Here is a 22,629-nt window from a genome sequence, read left to right as displayed (position 1 = left end):
TTTACATGAGCAGAATTTTGGAAACAATATTTGTTTTTGTTAGGACGTTATAAGGGTTTAAGAAGTTGACCAGCGATTCCTTATTTTTCCAACAAAATTTACAAAACCATTTTTTTTTAGGGACCTCCGCACATTTGAAGTGAGTTTGGGGGTTAACATAACAGAACAGACTCAAAAGTGCCACCATTCTAAAAACTGCACCCCTCAAGGCGCGCAAAACCACATTCAAGAAGTTTATTAACCCTTCAGGTGCTTCACAAGAACTAAAGCAATGTGGAAGGAAAAAATGAACATTTTACTTTTTTCACAAAAAAATTAACTTTAGAACCAATTTTTTCTATTTTCACAAGGGTATCATGAGAAAATGGATCACAAAATCTGATGTGCAATTTCTCCGGCGTACGTCGATACACCGTATGTGGAGGAAAACCACTGTTCGGGGGCGCATGGCAGGGTTCAGAAGGGAGGGAGTACCGTTTGACTTTTTGAACATAAAATTGGCTGGAATCAATGGTGGCGCCATGTCCCGTTTGGAAACCCCCCTGATGTACCTAAACAGTGGAACCCCCCCAATTCTAACTCCAACCCTAATGCAGCCCTAATCCCAATCCTAACCCCAACACACCCCTAACTGTAATCCTTACTCCAACACCACCCTAACCCCAACACCACATTAGCCCCATCACCACCCTAGCTCCAACACCACCCTAGCCCCAACCCTAGCTCTAACCGCAACCCTTACCCTAGCCCCAACACGTACCATAATAGAAAAAAATATACATTTTTTTATATTATTTTTTTACCAAACTAAGGGGGTGATCAAGGGGGTGTTTGATGTACTTTTTTTATTGAGATCCCTGTGATAGACCCTATCATAGTGATCAAAATGAACCAATAGGAAAAATCTATTGTTGCCGGCCGGCAGATCTCTGGTTTGCTAGATCATATCAGAGGAGAAATAAATGGGAAATCAGACTTTTTTTTGTGGTCGCCGTTTTTCGATGAATAACTGATCACGAGACCAGAGAAGGTAAAAACCGACCCGAATCATGTTGGGGGTCTAAGTTTTCCCCGGTAGCCGAGACCCTGGAGATATTTCAACGCTGGAGGATGTTATAACCTTATTTATCAGCGCCATTAAAAATCGGCACTAAGGAATAAGTACTCTTAACTGCCGCCGTTAAAAAGCATATCAGCGGTTGTTAAGGAGTTAAAAAAAAAAAAAAAGATGTGCACTTAAAATTTATTTTAGAAGTGTTTGTGTGTGTGTGTGTGGGGGGGGGTTATTAGCTCTTGGTGTCAGCAGCTGTCATTGACCCCTACCTCTAGGCTTAGTAATGAAAAGGTGTCAGCCCGATACCTTCATTACTAAGCCGACAAGTAAACACAAAAACGCAAACACAGATACACATTGTCACATCCTACATAGGAGCATTAATGGGAACAAATGTACATAGGCTGCATCCAGTCAGCAACTGTTAATTTTAAAGAAAAAAATATGAAAAAAAAATTGTGTGGGCTCCCGCGTAATTTTAATAACCAGCAGAGGGAAAGCCGACGGATGAGGGCTGAAGTTAATATTTTGGGAAGGAGCCAATAGGCATTAAGGTTACTAGACTATTAATATCAGCTCACAGCTGTTTACTTAGTGTTTACTGGCTAGTTTACAGGGGGACCCCATAAAAAAAATTGATATAGGGTCCCCCTGTAAAAATCTAACTGCAAAGGCTAGGCAGGCAGCTGCGGGCTGAAAAGGCGCATCTATAAGTTGAACCAAATCTGGCGCTTAGCCTCGCTCTTCCCACTTTCCCTGTAGCAGTGGCAAGTGGGGTTTACATTTGTGGGGTTGATGTCACCTTTGTATTGTCAGGTGACATCAAGCCCACAGGTTAGTAATGGAGAGTCGTCTATAAGACGCCCCCATTACTAACCCCATAGTGATATTATAAAAACACACATCCAGAATAAAGTCCTTTATTTGAAATAATGATACAGATTCCTTTAATGAATCCTAATTAAACCAAACTTCCCGAACACCTAATCCACCAAAGCCAACGTCTCCGGCAACAAAAATAAAATAAATCACAATATTCTTCACCTGCCCATAATGTTCCACGATGATCCTGATCACTTTGAGAGCAGTCACTGATGTGACTGCTCTCAAAAAACGGCAGGCGATACACTGAGTTCATCAGCTTTGGTGATCTCCCTTACGGCACCACTGCTGTGTGAGAAAGTTCTCACGCAGTGGTGCCGTGAGAGCGCCAGAGCTGATGAACTCTGGTGAACTTTCACAGCAGCTCAGTGATACACTACGGGAATGATTACCTCCTGTCAGTGTATTGCTGGCAGGCGGGTAGAGCAGTCATATCTCCCAATGTGACTGTTCTACACAAGAGATCGCCGTGGGACACTCTGGATTACGTGGACTACAAAAGGTGAGTATATGTTGGTTTATTATTTTACATTATTTCTAGACCAGGGAGTCGGGGAATTTGCGTTAGGCGAGTATAATGGGTTTTAATTTTTATGTGAATGTGTATGCAATTATTTTACTTCTTATTTTTCAAGTGTAAGCACAGGCGCCGGCAGATGAGACTACATCTCCCATAAGCAGCACCTGCTGTTACTGTTATCAGTGACAGCAGACATAGCCCGTTGGGAGCCATAGTCTCATCAGCTGATGCCTGCTGACCTGCGGTAAGCTTTCTACCACAGGTCACATCTGACACCATGATCCCGCAGCGCTCTGACTGACGATCTTACCGGCAGTTGAGTTACTGCCAATAAGAACCACCACACCGGAGTTTCCCACACTGTCACACAGATGACAGCGTGGGAAACACCATAGAAAGCAGGTATAACACTAAAACAAAAACTCAGCAAATCCACAATAATTTTTATACCAATGTTTTTGCTTTGGATTTGACGGACTTAATTGAAGTCAATGGGTGAAAAAGGCTGCAAAAACCAATGCTGTGAAGTCGGTAAGCCAAACCTCCTACTCAGATTCCTCATTTTCCATGACACCGACTTCACGACTGACTCCCCCATACATGGTTCATGTTTAAGTGATAAATTTACTGTAGTAAAATGGTAACATCAGGCTTTTAATCATTATTATGATACAATAATCATGCCATTTAGATAGCTGCTGATCATTCAGCAATATACGATGACTCGGGTACACAAACAGCTGCCAGAATAATTTTATTTTCTAATAGCAGTGTCTCTCCGTTTCATTGAAGCAGCAATGCCATCTGCGATTAAACCTCCTCTTTGGGACAGGCAAAACAACAAATTCTTCCCCTCCTTCATAAAAATGGCAGAAGATAAATCCTCAGCTTATAACTTTTTAGTCACTGTAAATGGGTGATAAAGCAATGCCTTCAATTCAGCCACCTGTGTCCAATGACCTTCATGTAGTGTTACCTGAGGGTTGGCCATATCTACAAGGAAGGGTTTCAGCTCAAGCACTCGCTCAATCATTAAATAGGTGCTGCCCCGCAGAGTGGCTTGATCCACAATTGTCCTTTTTCCAGCACGACGCTTCAAGATGGAATCAATTTTAGGGGTTCTGGCAGCAATAGCCACTTTCCTTCCTTTGCTAATCAGAGTTTTAGCATGTCCCTCTTGCAGACTATATCTTATTGCCAGCTGCAGCGTGTGCACAACACAGCGCATGTGATGAATAGGAAAGAGGTGTGAAGCAGCTTCAGCAAGAGCAATTGTTTGTTCCTCAGTTATGGGAACAGGACCGTGGCCTTCCATCTCCAACATACTGAATGTGAAATGTTCTTTTAGCTGCTGTTCACCTTCATTATTCTCATTCATCAGTTTAATTGTACTTATGTTTGAAGCATTATCAGTTAGAATAGCAAGGACCTGTTCTGTTTGGAGTTCATAATCTTGCAGAACTTTTTCCACGAAGGTCTGGAGAAACTGGCTGCTGTGATGAGTTTTAGTATCTTTTACTTCCAGCGCCTTAGTAATGTTTTTGTTGTCACAAACATATCAAACGTTGATAGCAAAATAGTTCACTCTGTGACATGTGCAGGCATCCATTATAAGAAACACAGAGCATCTCTTGAGAGTCTTTTTAAGATCTTCCTTTTGGTTAAGAGCTTCTTCAATCAATAATTTTCTAATATTTTCTCTTTCCAGAGAAACATTAAGTTTGCGGGCCATTTCCTCATTAAGAGCTGCAAAAGCTGGTTGTGCAAAAAATTATAATGGTACACTGTCCTTCACAACAAGCTCGGTGAGCTGCCTTTTAAACACATCTGCTGTCATTGTTACAGTAACTTTGTCACTTACAAAATATCTTGAAACTGATGTTTGAGACGCTCTTTCCTCCTCCTTTGCCTGGCGGGAAGTGCTGGTCTCTGGTTTCTTAATGCTGCTGTGGTCTTTTTCAATCACAGCTTTGTAAACTTCTGGGTGGCAGCGTTATAAATGTCTTTTTAGACTGAAAGCTCATGAAGGAGCATTTTTATCACTGCCTGAGTAAGCACGGATTCTGGCATCACAGCATTTGTTTTCATCTGGGTCACTTATACAGTGACACACAAAATGTTTTTTTTTTTTTTTTATCTTGAGTCACTGTGAAATGCTCAAATACAGCTGACTTCATAAGATGCTTCTTAGACATTTTGTAATTATGTAAATAATTCGCTCAAAATAATTTTGTCCTGTAAAAAAAAGTAAGGTATATTGTAATTCTTGAAAGAATAGGGAATCATGCACTGTATAATTTAGGTTAGAAATAAAACAATCTTTGCATAAATCAATAGGACAGATGATAAATATAAAGTTTGTAAAATACGTTGTTAAACAACTTTACTCTGAACAAGCTTGTCTCAGAGTACAGCTCACTAAATGCTTCACATCACATTTCTTCACAGTCTATGAAGAGGGGAGGAGGGAGCATGTTTGTGCCGAATCATATTCCAGAACACACACACACGTCCTCATCGATCCTGTTACTGAATTTGAGATGTTAGAAAACTTTTTCCCCTTATATTCTATGTATAGTGTATATAAGTTATCAGAGGAAAAACAAACTAAAACATCAAGCATACAAAGACAACATGTACTGGACTATTGATTTATGCACAGTTTACTGAAAGTTTAGATATGCTTTAAGAAGTACTTACCTTCCTTAATCCTGCTTTCCTGTTCACTCCAGAACTTATGAGATGAACATAGGCTTTCCTTCCCTGTGTGTTTGTTATTTTTTCCCCTTATCTGTAGAGGAGGAGCTTCACTACTTATGAACATAAACTGCAGCACAGATTCATCTCAGCTAAAAGTCTAGACCTTAGATCAGGAATAGGACAGACATTTATTGAACATTTCTTAACTTTCCCCACAAACTGCATTGAACTACTGTACCCAATTTATTATATATTCTAGGAGTAGGAGTAGGTCCATTTTATACTGACTCAGACTCCACCAAAATTGGCTCCGACTCCACAGACCTGGCAGAAACGCACAAAGAATTGACATGCTGCAGAAAAAAAAAACGCACTACAAATACTTAAGGAAATTTACAGATTATGTGCACAACACTTCAGGATTGTCATTGAATTAGCTTGCATAAGGATTCCAAAGCGTTTTTGGCCCATTTCCGAGCAGAAAAACTACAGCGAAACCACATCAAAAATGCACAGTGTGCACAAAGCCTTATAGATACATAGTCACAGGCTGAGACCGAAAAACAGATGTCAGGTTAGAATAGGGAACATTTCTCAGGTTAAGATTTTTTTATTATTCACAGCAGAAAGCAAGTCAAGCGCATTCCCATCATGCCTGCAGTTTATACATGTAGGTTTCAGGAAGAGCTTGTAAAGTTCTGTTTATGCATATCCTTTTTCAGAATGGGTTTATTTATCCAAGTCCCATAAATGAAGATTCCTACAAGTCCCCAAACAGATAGTTTCCGAAATAATGCACAGTGGAAACCACAGTGACAAAAAACAAAAAAAAGAATAGGTAAAAACTAATGACCATGCGGACCTAATAGCAATTTTACATGCTTTTATTTCATGACCGTAAACTATAGCTTACTGTGTATCTAATTCAGAAAAAACTTTCAGAAAAACATTACACTTTTTGCCCCCTTTTAAAATGTATACTGGAAGAGCTCTCAAAATATACACCAAAAGGGAATCCATCATCTGAAAAAGACCAACTGTGTAAATAAGGTTTTTGTGTTAAATATGAGTATATACTATCATTTTTTATTGCGATTTTTTTTTTTACTCGTATCACAATCAGATAAAAAATATAAAGCTCATTTGCACAGGCTCTTGCAAGATTCATCAACTCTACAATAGTTTCTTTAGGTTGCATGATATACTGTACTTATACAAAAACACACATACATACACACAAATACTTGCTGCCCTTGGGTGGTCCATGACCAAGCATTAACAAAAGAAGAACTGTGTATTTAGATTAAGCAATGATAAACACATCTGCAAATGTTTTTGGCACTATAGAAAGTCAATTACAACCAAGAACTACTCTGAAGAAAATGGGAAAAAAAACCTCAAAATGAAACAAACAGGAACTGATGGCACAAGAACATGACATAGGAGACGACAAACAACTAAACCACTACAAACATAACATCTTACAAGTTATTGTTGGATATGGCCATTTATAAACTATTGCAAAATCCGAACAAAATACTTCAAGTCATGGATTTGAAAGAGCTCTCCAAAACAATAAGTACAAATACACAGCTGTTGGCAAAACCTTTTAACCATCTACTTCCTTTACCGTCCTGATCCAGCTTCAAACCCCCTGACACGCTCCATGATGTACATCTTCAAACTGCGCTAGTCCAGAAACAGCACCATACCTGCCTACTACTGCAGATCCACCCCTTTTTATATTGATTTAGGTGTGTAGCAGTGTAACCATTGGCAAAATGATCATCAGTGACTGGAACTGGAGCATTTAACCTACTATCTTATAATTTATCTTTTGGTGCTGTATTTGATTTGTCAGGGCTGAAGCAACGTCATCTGTGCTTTATGTCACACCAGCCCTGGCTAATCAGAAGCACTACCAGGGGAATTCCTCAAATAGTGTTGCTCTCAAATTGGGGGTCACATGTGGGGCTCGGCAAATGTGACCAGACATTCACAATCTATTGAGGCAAAATTGATGTACTCAGGAGAAATTGCACAATAAATAGTGGAGTCCGATTTCTCTAGTTACCCTTGGGAAAAAATGAAATTTGGGGCTAAACCAACATTTTTGTGGAACCCCCCCCCCCCCTCATAATATTGCATTTTCACAGGCCATGTTATAAAATTCTGAATATCACATGAGAGTTCAAAATTCTCATTACGCCCACAGATAAATTTCAAGGGGTGTAGATTACAAAACAAGTTCACTTGCAGGGGGTGTCCCACTTTTTTGGCACCTTGGGGTCTCTCAAAATGAGACATGGCATCCACAATCTGTTACAGCAAAGACTGCAATTCAAAAGCTCCTTCCCTCCCAAGCCCTACCATGTACCTAAAAAGTCGTTTTCAACCGCAAGTGGAGTATCAGCATACTCAGAAAAATATGGAACCCATAACCCTAAAGGCCCCGTCTCACCTAGCGATTTACCAACGATCACGACCAGCGATACGACCTGGCCGTGATCGTTGGTAAGTTGTTGTGTGGTCGCTGGGGAGCAGTCACACAGACAGCTCTCTCCAGCGACCAATGATCAGGGGAACGACTTCGGCATCGTTGAAACTGTCTTCAACGATGCCGAAGTCCCCCTGCAGCACCCGGGTAACCAGGGTAAACATCGGGTTACTAAGTGCAGGGCCGCGCTTAGTAACCCGATGTTTACCCTGGTTACCAAAAAAAACAAACAGTACATACTCACCATCTGATGTCCGTCAGGTCCCTTGCCGTCTGCTTCCTGCTCTGACTGAGTGCCGCCGTACAGTGAGAGCAGAGCGCAGCGGTGACGTCACCGCTGTGCTGTACTTTCACTTTGCGGCGCTCAGTCAGTGTGGGAAGCAGACGGCAAGGGACCTGACGGACATCAGATGGTGAGTATGTACTGTTTGTTTTTTTTTACATTTACGCTGGTAACCAGGGTAAACATCGGGTTACTAAGCGCGGCCCTGCGCTTAGTAACCCGATGTTTACCCTGGTTACCAGCGAAGACATCGCTGGATCGGTGTCACACACACCGATTCAGCGATGTCAGCGGGACCTCAATGACCAAAAAACGTCCCAGGCCATTCCGACACGACCAGCGATCTCACAGCAGGGGCCGGGTCGCTGGTACGTGTCATACATAGCGAGATCGCTACTGAGGTCGCTGTTGCGTCACAAAACTTGTGACTCAGCAGCGATCTCGCTAGCGATCTCGCTATGTGAGACGGGGCCTTTAGTGACAGAGCCAATTTGGAGCTTAATTACTAATTCTGACCAGTGTCACTTTATGAAGTTATAGCTCTGGAACGCTTCAACGTATCCCACTGATTTTTTCGTGACATATTGTACTTCATGTTAGTGGTAACATTTCTTTGATATAACTTGAGTTTATTTATGAAAAAAAAAATTTGGCCAAAATTTGGAAAATGTTGCAATTTTCGAACTCTTAAAATCAGAGAATGGGTCACACAAAATAGTTAATAAATAACATTTCCAACATGTCAACTTTACATCAGCACAATTTTGGAAACAATTTTTTTTTAGGAGGTTATAATGGTTAAAAGTTGCCCAGCGATTTCTCATTTCTCCAACAAAATTTACAAAACCATTTTTTTTTTTTTAGCGACCACCTCACATTTGAAGTGAGTTTGGGGTGTCAATATAACAGAAAATACCCAAAAGTGACACCATTCTAAAAACCCTTCAGGTGCTTCACGAGAAATAAAGCAATGTGGAAGGAAAAAATGAACATTTTACTTTTTCACAAAATTTTTTACTTTAGAACCAAATTTTTTAAATTATAACAAGGGTATCATGAGAAAATGGACCACAAAATTTGTTGTGCAGTTTCTCTTGAGTACGCCGATACTCCGCATGTGTTGGAAAGCCACTGTTTGGGAGCATGGCAGGGCTCAGAAGGGAGGGAGCACTGTGACTTCTTCAAAGTAAAATTGGCTGGAATCAATGGTGGAGCCATGTCGCGTTTGGAGACCCCCGACGTACCTAAACATTGGAAAACCCCCAATTCTAACTCCAACTCTAACCCCAACACACCCCTAACCTTAACCCCAACACACCCCTAACCCTAATCCCAACCCTAACCCTAGCCCATCCCTAACCCTGGCCCATCTCTAACCCTAACTTTAGCCCAACCCTTACGGAAAAATGGAACAAAATACTTTTATTTTATTAAATTTTACCTAACTAAGGGGGTAATAAAAGGTGGTTTTTGAATTACCATTTTTTTTTTATTTTGATCACTGTGATAGACCCTATCACAGTGATCAAAATGAACCACAAGGAAAAATTTCCTATTGTTGTCGGGTGTCGACTGTCAGATTTCAGCGGGCCCGCTATTTTCTTCCCAGAAGAAGACGCTGTCGGCCATGGGACTTAACAGGGAGGATGCAGGGACACCAGAGGTATCAGGAAGGGAGGGATGATGTGCGATCACATCAGAGGAGAGTGAAATTAAATGGGAAATCTGACTTTTCTTTTTCTAGCAGTCGCCATTATTCTGTTAATAACGGCGATCGCAACCCTGGGGAGGGTAGAAACCGACCCAAATCATGCTCTCTGGGATAGCCGAGACCCCGGAGAAATTCCGACTCTGGGGGGCGCCATAACGTTATTTCTCAGTGCCGTTAAAAAGCGGTGCTGAGGAATAAGCACCCTTAACTGCCGCCGTGAAAAGGCGTATCGGTTGTCGTTAAGGGGTTAAGAAAGTAACACTTTCCTGAAAAAAAACTATAAAACTATAATATATTATATATATATATATATATATATATATATATATATATATATATATATATATATATATATATATATATATATGCACATACATACACACACACACATTGTCCCTCACAGTCCTAAAATTAGCGGTAATACAGAGTTATTGTCACATGTTCCCCAGACACAGCAGCTCTTAAGACCATCCCAACTCCCGTCACTTAAATAACCGGAGTTGGGATTGCCTCGATACCTGGATGACTGGGACCTGCGGCGCATGAGGGAAAAAAAAAATGTGAAATTAACACTTAGTCATACTTTATTCTTAGGACCCTTTAATTCTTTAATGTGTTCATCCCATATACAACAAAAAAATATAAATATGTCAGACCACATGATCTCAAGAATTAAATCTACCAGAACAAACTGATAAGTAGGCAATAGATGAAATAATCTATTTACTATACTGACCCTTGTTGATTCAAAGGAAGGGCTCATCTGACCACTTGTGCCCCATGATGATGTGCCAGACCGTTCATCAATACCTAGAAGAAGGAAGAAAATATTTAAAATGACAGAAGTATTTACAAAGTGATAGGACTGTGTAATGAAAGGTTGAGGCTTTGTTCACATGACAATATATCTTTCCCTTTAGAACATGTGCGTTGATGTGTCAAACAGAAGCAGAGATGAACCACTGATATATATTGGGTCTGTCTGGTTTCCATTTGTTGTTTATTTTTAGAAAGGGAGAAAGCAGGCAGGACTTTTTATTCCCTTTTAAAAATTATACACCAAACAGAAACCAGACAGACACCATCTGAATCATTGAGGCCCATGCTTCCATTTGAAACAGGAATGCACAGGATTGTAATTCCATTTATCTGTCCCAAATGGAAGAGACAAATGGAAAAGATAAAAGGAGACATAAGAACAGAGCCTTAGCTGCAAGGCTATATATAAACAAATAGGTCAACTGGTCATTCCTGTGATCTTTATTTTATTTCGTATATTTATTTTTCATGCAAAATATTACCTAAATCTCTAATATAAGAAAATCTACACATATTTCCACCTAAAATCTGAATTTAACTCTTTGGGGTCCAACATGTAGTCAATCACAACATTTAGCAGTTCTCGCTGAATCAGTTGCTTCCACGGTTTTGAACATAAAAATTTGTCTCTTGTGCATGGTGATAAATTTTCGAACATAAAAACAAAAAATAAATCTGATCCAACTTTATCAGGTTTTGGCAGCAAAAACCTGACACCTGCGTTTTTTGCTTAGCTTTTGCAGCATTCTTTGCACTACCCATTGCTTTGAATGGGTGAAAAATGCTGAAACAATGCTGAAACAAGTGACATGCTACATTTTGCAAAAAACAAGCTCTTATTACAAGACAGGCAGGAAAAAAAAACAAAGTTGTGTGCATGAGATTTCTGAAATCGCACAGACTTTGCAAGTACTGTGAAATGCAAGTTGAAATTTGCATAAAAAAAAACACTGGAAAAAATGCTGGAAAAACACAACGTGTGAACACAGCCTAAAAGTTCGATTTGCAGATTCCATAGGAGTGGTGTCTGAGGCTGCTTTCACACTAGCGTCGTACAACGCACGTCGCAATGCGTCGTTTTGGAGAAAAAACGCATCCTGCAAAATTGCTTGCAGGATGCGTTTTTCTCCATAGACTTGCATTAGCGACGCATTGTCACACGTTGCATCCGTTGTGCAACAGATGCGTCGTGTTGCGTCGGACCGTCGGCACAAAAAAAGTTACATGTAACGTTTTTTGGTGCGTCGTGTCCGCCATTTCCGATCGCGCATGCGCGGCCGGAACTCCGCCCCGCCTCCCCGGACATCACAATGGGGCAGCAGATGCGTTGTAAAACTGCATCTGCTGCCCCCGTTGTGTTTTTTTTCCACTGCATGCGTCGGCACGTCGCATTGCGACGTGCGTCGTACGACACTAGTGTGAAAGTAGCCTTAGCTGTGCAATTTAAAGGTTTTGTAACAATCCATTTCAGTGTGCAAGATCTTTGCACAACTTGAAGGATTTAGGTTTCATTTAGATTTTGCTGTTCGCATAAAACTGTTCTGTGGTTTTCGTGTGGAGAACATGTACCCATTCAAGTCTATGGTGCTATTCGATGGTCTGTTTTTATTGTAGACTGTGTCCGTAAAAAATAAATAGATAAATAAAAAAAATAAAAAATCTGAGACATGTTTGTTCTTGATCTGAATCACGGATCAAAATTACCAATACGAGACTGTGGGTCAGTTAAAATCATGAACAGTACATGGATGACATACATGATTAACTTTACAACGGATAGCTTTGTCATTTATTTATTCACACATAAAATCACTCAGGAAATGTTGATAGTAAAATCTGAAATGCTGATTAAACAATGGTAAAAATCTCATTAAAACACCACTGAAAAGCACACAATTTTACCTTGGGCTTAATTTAAATGTCCATATATCACAGACCTGAGTATGGACAGCAATGCACTGACTGGCCACGGGACCTGAACTGGACAGCCTCATAATCATACATTTATGTCAGTCAGTGCATTTCTGTTGTGTAATCTGATGTCCGAATTTGGCAATAAGGCCCCCATACACATTAGACAAGCATTGCCTGAAGCCATCTATCTAGACGAGTTCAGCAAATAGTCTGTATGTGGAATTCCCCACTGTCCCTGCCGAGTACCGTAAGATGGTGAACACAAAAATCCAGCATGTATGACTTAGGCATGCAAATCCCATAAAAGATAGATTGAAGTTAGTCATTTACAGTAATCGCATAATATTAATAGGAAAAAAGTGATCTGCTTGTTTACTGTAAAGCACCTATCCGGCGTTTTTTTTAAATTATTTTTTATTTCACCGCCGCAGCGGCATTGCTAAGTTTTTATATTGGTAATTTTCTTACCAGTCGCCATCTTCTGCTGTAGGCACCGCTCTAGTCGTCTTCTGCCGTTTGTGACCTGCCGGATCATTCCAGTGTTTGTTGGGCGAGTCAGAGTTCATTAATCAATATAAAAGTCTATGAGAGCTAGAAAGAGGCCAGAACAAGAACCTCATAGACTTACACTGAGATCTTGTGACTGTTGCATCTGACTTCCAGTCAATCAGAAACTGTGGTCATATGATGGCGGAGCAGGATCACAGTAACGCCAGGAAGAGCAGAAGATGGCAGCTGTTAGGTAAATTACCAGGGGCAGGAAACTTACATTAGTGGTACCACTCCAGAGGTGCAATGAAAAAAGAGAAAATAAAAAGAAAATATGCTGTAGTGGTGCTTTAAAATGTTAAAACTTGGGTTTAAATCCAGTTCATTAGTATACTGATGGGGAAACCAAAAACAATTTGCAGAACACTAGACCATCGGCCAGGTGAGTAATCTATGACTGCTCGAAGGGAAGCCTGTGAATCTCCTTACCTCCGACATTCCCAGCTTTTTTTACGTTAGTCTGGTGTAGCATCATCATTGCAGCATGACATATACACAACATCACACTACCACAGCTAATCAAAAGAGGGGCCGGGATAGCAGAAGATAAAGATTCACGGGCCTCCAGTCACAGATTACTGGCCTGGCCGATGTTCTACAGTCCTACAAATCGATTGTCCCAACTCCACTGATAACACATGTGGAAATACCATACACAATAAGCAGAGAATAAAAGTGCTAAACAATATACAAATTATAATATATTACAGAATGTTAGAACCGGCCATCAGAAAATATAGAAAAAAATGGATGGTTTCTCAACAAGCCTATCAAAGATATTGGATTACAATGTAATTGAAAATGAGAATGCCTTTTGTGTAGGAAAACATAAAACATATATATACCTAAATTGAGTTTTAAACAAAGACACACAGTCTGAGGCAACATAAACAAGAAAAGACAATATACAGTGTGTGCTCACCAGCTGGTTTACGCTGATCAAATAAATGAATCTGCCCAAACAAATCTAATTTCACAGCTATATTAGTGCTGAAAGTAGGAATTTCCATCCTATCCTCAGCTTTTCTTTATATAATATATTTTAGGGATAATTCTATTGCCTTCTGATTAGGACAAGAACAGAATAGCTTATGTTTGAGCAAAGCACTATACATGGCTGAAGTTGGGACACCGTTGTAGCGGTATGATACATACAGAGCTCTTTTTATTAAAACAATCTACGGTACATGAAAATGTACATCTCTAACAATGAGTTGTCTAAATTGCACACAAGCAGGGTGTCACAGGCACAAAGAATATTTTTTTTCCTGCTTTAATACATGTCGTCACTTTTACTACATATTAAAGGGTAACTCTCACAATCCTTCAGGAGTGCACCGCACCTCTGACCACGGTCTTTCAGCTTTCTGGAGGCGGTATGCTGCGGATTGATTGACAGTTTGGACCAGCAGCATTACTGCGCCAAGATGCGGGCTCTACAATGCTGTAAACTGAGCCAACTTTGAAGCACAGAGTATATAGAAGCCTGAATATCCCTGTTCTTGCTAAGTATTATATAACTAGATGGTGGCCCGATTCTAACGCATCGGGTATTCTAGAATGCACAGCCACGTAGTATATAACACCCCACGTAATATATAGGACAGCCACATAGTATATCACACACCCCACGTGGTATATAGCACGGCCACATAGTATATTTCACAGCCATGCAGTATATAGTAGAGCCACGCAGTATATAACAGCCCACGCAGTGTGTAACACAGCCCACGCAGTGTGTAACACAGCCCACGCAGTGTGTAACACAGCCCACGCAGTGTGTAACAGCCCACGCAGTATGTAACACAGCCCACGCAGTATGTAACACAGCCCACGCAGTATGTAACACAGCCCATGCAGTATGTAACACAGCCCACGCAGTATGTAACACAGCCCACGCAGTATGTTACATAGTTACATAGTTATTAAGGTTGAAGGAAGACTGTAAGTCCATCTAGTTCAACCCATAGCCTAACCTAACATGCCCTAACATGTTGATCCAGAGGAAGGCAAAAAAAACCCATGTGGCAAAGAGTAACTCCACCATGGGGAAAAAAATTCCTTCCCGACTCCACATACGGCAATCAGACTAGTTCCCTGGATCAACGCCTTATCAAGGAATCTAGTGTATATACCCTGTAACATTATACTTTTCCAGAAAGGCATCCAGTCCCCTCTTAAATTTAAGTAATGAATCACTCATTACAACATCATAAGGCAGAGAGTTCCATAGTCTCACTGCTCTTACAGTAAAGAATCCGCGTCTGTTATTATGCTTAAACCTTCTTTCCTCCAGACGTAGAGGATGCCCCCTTGTCCCTGTCTCAGGTCTATGATTAAAAAGATCATCAGAAAGGTCTTTGTACTGTCCCCTCATATATTTATACATTAAAATAAGATCACCCCTTAGTCTTCGTTTTTCCAAACTAAATAGCCCCAAGTGTAATAACCTATCTTGGTATTGCAGACCCCCCAGTCCTCTAATAACCTTGGTCGCTCTTCTCTGCACCCGCTCCAGTTCAGCTATGTCTTTCTTATACACCGGAGACCAGAACTGTGCACAGTATTCTAAGTGTGGTCGAACTAGTGACTTGTATAGAGGTAAAATTATGTTCTCCTCATGAGCATCTATGCCTCTTTTAATACATCCCATTATTTTATTTGCCTTTGTAGCAGCTGCCTGACACTGGCCACTGAATATGAGTTTGTCATCCACCCATATACCCAGGTCTTTTTCATTGACGGTTTTGCCCACAGTTTTAGAATTAAGCACATAGTTATACATCTTATCACTTCTACCCAAGTGCATGACCTTACATTTATCCCCATTAAAGCTCATTTGCCATTTATCAGCCCAAGCTTCTAGTTTACATAAATCATCCTGTAATATAAAATTGTCCTCCCCTGTATTGATTACCCTGCAGAGTTTAGTGTCATCTGCAAATATTGAAATTCTACTCTGAATGCCCCCTACAAGGTCATTAATAAATATGTTAAAAAGAAGAGGGCCCAATACTGACCCCTGTGGTACCCCACTGCTAACCGCAACCCAGTCCGAGTGTGCTCCATTAATAACCACCCTTTGTTTCCTATCCCTGAGCCAGCTCTCAACCCACTTACACATATTTTCCCCTATCCCCATTACTCTCATTTTATGTAACAACCTTTTGTGTGGCACCGTATCAAAAGCTTTGGAAAAGTCCATATACACTACGTCCACTGGGTTCCCTTGGTCCAGTCCGGAACTTACCTTTTCATAGAAGCTGATCAAATTAATCTGACATGAACGGTCCCTAGTAAACCCGTGCTGATACTGGGTCATGAGGTTATTCCTCTTCAGATACTCCAGCATAGTATCCCTTAGAATGCCCTCCAGGATTTTACACACAGTAGAGGTTAAGCTTACTGGCCTATAATTACCGAGTTCAGTTTTTGCCCCTTTTTTGAATATTGGCACCACATTTGCTATACGCCAGTCCTGTGGTACAGACCCTGTTATTATGGAGTCTTTAAAGATTAAAAATAATGGTCTATCAATGACTGTACTTAGTTCCTGCAGTACTCGGGGGTGTATCCCATCCGGGCCCGGAGATTTGTCAATTTTAGTTATTTTTAGACGCCGCCGTACTTCCTGCTCGGTTAAGCAGGTGACATTTAATGGGGAATTTTTATCACTAGTCATTTTGTCTGCCATGGGATTTTCTTTTGTAAATACTGATGAAAAAAAGTCATTTAGCATATTGGCTTTTTCCTCATCCTCATCCACCATTTCACCCAGACTATTTTTAAGGGGGCCAACACTGTCATTTTTTAGTTTCTTACTATTTATATAGTTAAAGAATATTTTGGGATTATTTTTACTCTCTCTGGCAATGAGTCTCTCTGTCTCAATCTTTGCTGCCTTGATTTGCTTTTTACAGAATTTATTTAATTTTCTGTATTTATTTAATGCCTCCTCACTACCTACTTCCTTTAATTCTCTAAATGCTTTCTTTTTGTCCCTTATTGCGCCCCTTACAGCTTTATTTAGCCATATTGGTTTCCTCCTATTTCTAGTATGTTTATTCCCATACGGTATATACTGTGCACAGGTCCTATCCAGGATGCTAATAAACGTCTCCCATTTTCTTTGTGTATTTTTGTGTCTCAGGATATCGTCCCAGTTAATTGCACCAAGATCCTCTCTCATCCGTTGGAAATTTGCCCTCCTGAAGTTTAGAAACACAGCCCACGCAGTAGGTAACAGCCCACGCAGTATGTAACACAGCCCACGCAGTATGTAACAGCCCACGCAGTATGTAACACAGCCCACGCAGTATGTAACACAGCCCACGCAGTATGTAACACAGCCCACGCAGTATGTAACAGCCCACGCAGTATGTAACAGCCCACGCAGTATGTAACAGCCCACGCAGTATGTAACAGCCCACGCAGTATGTAACAGCCCACGCAGTATGTAACACAGCCCACGCAGTATGTAACACAGCCCACGCAGTATGTAACACAGCCCACGCAGTATGTAACACAGCCCACGCAGTATGTAACAGCCCACGCAGTATGTAACACAGCCCACGCAGTATGTAACATAGCCCACGCAGTAGGTAACAACCCACGCAGTATGTAACACAGCCCACGCAGTAGGTAACAACCCACGCAGTATGTAACACAGCCCACGCAGTATGTAACACAGCCCACGCAGTATGTAACACAGCCCACGCAGTATGTAACAGCCCACGCAGTATGTAACAGCCCACGCAGTATGTAACAGCCCACGCAGTATGTAACAGCCCACGCAGTATGTAACACAGCCCACGCAGTATGTAACACAGCCCACGCAGTATGTAACACAGCCCACGCAGTATGTAACAGCCCACGCAGTATGTAACACAGCCCACGCAGTATGTAACATAGCCCACGCAGTAGGTAACAACCCACGCAGTATGTAACACAGCCCACGCAGTAGGTAACAACCCACGCAGTATGTAACACAGCCCACGCAGTATGTAACACAGCCCACGCAGTATGTAACAGCCCACGCAGTATGTAACAGCCCACGCAGTATGTAACACAGCCCACGCAGTATGTAACACAGCCCACGCAGTATGTAACACAGCCCACGCAGTATGTAACACAGCCCACGCAGTATGTAACAGCCCACGCAGTATGTAACACAGCCCACGCAGTATGTAACACAGCCCACGCAGTATGTAACACAGCCCACGCAGTATGTAACACAGCCCTCGCAGTATGTAACAGCCCACGCAGTATGTAACACAGCCCACGCAGTATGTAACACAGCCCACGCAGTATGTAACACAGCCCACGCAGTATGTAACACAGCCCACGCAGTATGTAACACAGCCCACGCAGTATGTAACACAGCCCACGCAGTATGTAACACAGCCCACGCAGTATGTAACACAGCCCACGCAGTATGTAACACAGCCCACGCATTATATAACACAGCCGAGTAGTATATAAAACAGGCACGTAGTATATAGCACAGCCCACGCAGTATATAACACAGCCATGTAGTAAATTGCACAGGCACGTAGTATATAGCACAGCCCACGCAGTATATAACACAGCCCACGCAGTATATAACACAGCCCACGTAGTATATAACACAGCCCACCTAGAATATAACACAGCCCACCTAGTATATAACACAGCTCACCTAGTATATAACACAGCCCACCTAGTATATAGCAATGTGGGCACCATATCCCTGTTAAAAAAACAATTAAAATAAAAAATAGTTATATACTCACCTTCCATCGGCCCCCGGATCCAGCCGAGGCCTTTACTGATGCTCCTCGCGCTCCGGTCCCAAGAATTCATTACGGAAATGAGTCGAGATCATGTAACGGTCTCGCGAGACCGTTATGTGATCTCGAGTCATTCTTTCAATGCATTCTTGGGACCGGAGCGCGAGGAGCGGGAAAAGCTGCGCCGGACTTCGGAAGGTGAGAATATAATGTTTGGGGTTATTTTTATTATTTTTAACATTCTATGTTTTTACTATTGATGCTGCATAGGCAGCATCAATAGTAATAAGTGAAGCGGTGTTCAAATCCCACCCCAATCTCGCTGAATCAGCGACCCAGGATTTCCGTTACGGAAGTTACAGACAGACGGAAGTACCCCTTAGGCAATTAAATATATATTCATAGTATGTAGAACAATACACCGTTCAGTATCTCCCTGTATATTTTGAAACCTGCTGGCACATAGCGTGGCGAGTTACCAGAGATAGGAACGATCCTGATTGGGTACAACATGACACAGTGGAATGGTTACAGAGGGAATGAGTCCCCAATATGACTATAGGCTTAGTTTAAACAGCGATTTTGGGATGACCGATTTCCTTGAAAGTGAATCGGTCACCAGGTTTTTGCCAGTTAATCTGAGAGCAGCATAATGTAGAGACAGAGTCCCCAATTCCAGCGATGTGTCACTTACTTGGCTACTTTGCGTATTTTTGTTAATCTGCCGTTTAAAACCAGATTTTATCATTAGAGGACTAATTAACTTGTTGCCATGTAGACCAACCATGCTCCAACCACTGATTGGCAGCTTTCTGTGTACACTGTGCATAGGCAGAAAGCTTCCACTCTGGTGTTATACAGAGCTCAGCATTCAAAAATCCCCTTTAGGCCGGTTTCACACGTCAGTGGCTCCGGTACGTGAGGTGACAGTTTCCTCACGTACCGGAGGCACTGACACACGTAGACACATTAAAATCAATGCATATGTGCAGATGTCATTGATTTTTTGCGGACCGTGTCTCCGTGTGCCAAACACGGAGACATGTCAGTGTTCGTGGGAGCGCACGTATTACATGGACCCATTAAAGTCAATGACGTTCTCCGTGTGCCGTGCAGGAGACAGCGCTCCAGTAAGCGCTGTCCCCCCCCACATGGTGCTGAAGCCGCGATTCATATCTTCTGTGCAGCAGCGTTTGCTGTAAAGAAGATATGAATAATCCATTTTTTTAGTGGTATTTCGTGTTTAAAATAAAGCTCCATGTCCCCACCCCCTGTGCGCCCCCCCCCCCCCCCCCCCCCACTGTTCTGAAAATACTCACCCGGCTCCCTCGTTGGCCGTCACTGCTTCCTGTCCTGGCCGCACCTTCTACTGTATGCGGTCACGTGGGGCCGCCGATTACAGTCATGAATATGCGGCTCCACCTCCCATAGGGGTGGAGCCGCATATTCATTACTGTAAATGAGTGGCCCCACGTGACCGCATACAGGAGAAGCTGCGGCCAGGACAGGACACTGCGAGGGAGCCGGGTGAGTATTTTCAGAACAGCGGGGGGCGCACAGGGGGTGGGGACATGGAGCTTTATTTTAAACACGAAATACCACTAAAAAAATGGATTATTCATATCTTCTTTACAGCAAACGCTGCTGCACTGAAGATATGAATCGCGGCTTCAGCACGATGCAGGGGACTGCGCTAAACTTTAGCGCTGTCTCTCCTGCACGGTCCTTGTGGTACCCAGGCGGCACACGGCTGCCGCACGTGTGCCACACGGATGGCCTACGTGAGCTCACGGACACGGATAACTCCGGTACCGATTTTTTCAGGTACCGGAAGTATCTGGACGTGTGAGACTGCCCTTAAGCAGTATTCAAAAACACTGGTTTACTTAAATTCTTCCATGAAATATTGCTATTCGGGAACACGAATATGCTTTCTAAGAACACATTTCACAATACTCAAGCTGTCTTGACAACTCCTCTGGGATGGCACTCACATGCACTACCACTCCATCTAGTAAACACTAACTAATCCCTTGGTAACAGGACAAGCTAAGAAATAAACAAGCTGCATACAAAGTACCAGATACCAGCTCACAAATAGCTAACAGTAAATTAAGGTATTGTTCATAAAAAAATAATATCAACGAAATGAAAAACTAAGGCTGCCATACACTATAGATAGCCATCAGTCAATACACATGCACACTTGGATAGACTATGGCAACAGGGGCACAGCCAGCTCTGGTGTCTGTTTATCTCTCATAGCACAAAATATTACACGTTAACTTTAAGGGTATGTGCACACGTCCGGATTTCTTGCAGAAATTTCCTGAAGAAAACCGGAAATTTTCTGCAATAAATCTGCATTTTTTTTTGCGTTTTTTTTCCGTTTTTTTCACGTTTTTTTTTAGCATTCTGCAAGTGTAATTAGCTTGCAGAATGCTCAAGTTTTCCAAGCGATCTGTAGCATCGCTTGGAAAACTGACTGACAAGTTGGTCACACTTGTCAAACATACTGTTTGACAAGTGTGACCAACTTTTTACTATAGATGCTGCTTATGCTGCTTATGCAGCATCTATAGTAAAAGATAGAATGTTTAAAAATAATAAAAAAAATAAAAAAATGGTTATACTCACCCTCTGCAGACAGCCAATCTCCTCAGCGGCGTCCGTTCCTACAGATGCCGGTGTGGTTCAGGACCTTCCATGACGTCGCGGCTTGTGATTGGTCGCGTGAGTCACATGAGCGGTCACGCGACCAATCACAATTCCGCATTTTTAGGCAATGTGCACACGTTCAGGATTTTTTGCGTTTTTTTCGCTATAAAAACGTGATAAAAACGCGAAAAAAACGCTTACATATGCCTCCTATTATTTACAGAGTATTCCGCATTTTTTGTGCAAATGTTGCATTTTTTTCCGCGAAAAAAATCGCATCGCGGAAAAAAAAGCAACATGTTCATTAAAAATGCGGAATTGCGGAGATTCCGCACACCTAGGAGTGCATTGATCTGCTTACTTCCCGCACGGGGCTATGCCCACCATGCGGGAAGTAAGCAGATTATGTGCGGTTGGTACCCAGGGTGGAGGAGAGGAGACTCTCCTCCACGGACTGGGCACTATATAATTGGTAAAAAAAAAAAGAATTAAAATAAAAAATAGTGATATACTCACCCTCTGATGGCCCCCGAAGTGTTCCCGCCCCTCCGGTGCATGCTCTCTCTTCCGTTCCTATAGATGCCGGTGTGGTTCAGGACCTGTGATGACGTCGCTGTCTTGTGATTGGTTGCGTGACCGCTCATGTGACTCACGCGACCAATCACAAGCCGCGACGTCATGGAAGGTCCTGAACCACACCGGCATCTATAGGAACGGACGCCGTTGAGGAGATTGGCTGTCTGCAGAGGGTGAGTATAACCATTTTTTTATTTTTTTAATTATTTTTAAACATTCTATATTTTACTATAGATGCTGCATAAGCAGCATCTATAGTAAAAAGTTGGTCACACTTTTCAAACAGTATGTTTGACAAGTGTGACCAACTTGTCAGTCAGTTTTCCAAGCGATGCTACAGATCGCTTGGAAAACTTGAGCATTCTGCAAGCTAATTACGCTTGCAGAATGCTAAAAAAACCGCGAAAAAAACAGAAAAAAAAAACGCAAAAAAAAAAATGCGGATTTCTTGCAGAAAATTTCCGGTTTTCTTCAGGAAATTTCTGCAAGAAATCCGGACGTGTGCACATACCCTTAATGAACATGTTGCTTTTTTTTCCGCGATGCGATTTTTTCGCGGAAAAAAATGCAACATTTGCACAAAAAATGCAGAATACCCTGTAAATAATAGGAGGCATACGTTAGCGTTTTTTTCGCATTTTTATCACATTTTTATAGCGAAAACACGCGACAAAAATGCGAAAAATCCTGAACGTGTG

The 22,629-nt window shown here is 41.8% G+C and overlaps 1 protein-coding gene across 8 annotated transcripts in view; it reads right to left on the bottom strand.

Moving 5' to 3' along the window:
* TCF12 (transcription factor 12) overlaps positions 1 to 22,629 on the bottom strand; it is a 358,827-nt gene that overhangs the window by 244,478 nt on the left and 91,720 nt on the right. For all 8 annotated transcript variants that reach the window (XM_077263810.1, XM_077263806.1, XM_077263808.1 and 5 more), the window contains exon 4: positions 10,384 to 10,457. In XM_077263810.1, the coding sequence (XP_077119925.1) occupies positions 10,384 to 10,457 (74 nt within the window). The remainder of the gene's footprint in view (positions 1 to 10,383; positions 10,458 to 22,629) is intronic.

The sequence above is a fragment of the Ranitomeya variabilis genome, chromosome 5 (assembly GCF_051348905.1).
Source record: "Ranitomeya variabilis isolate aRanVar5 chromosome 5, aRanVar5.hap1, whole genome shotgun sequence".
Classification (NCBI taxonomy): Eukaryota; Metazoa; Chordata; class Amphibia; order Anura; family Dendrobatidae; genus Ranitomeya; species Ranitomeya variabilis.
Note: the sequence above shows the minus strand (reverse complement) of the source record. Positions and strands in the feature narration are given on the sequence as shown.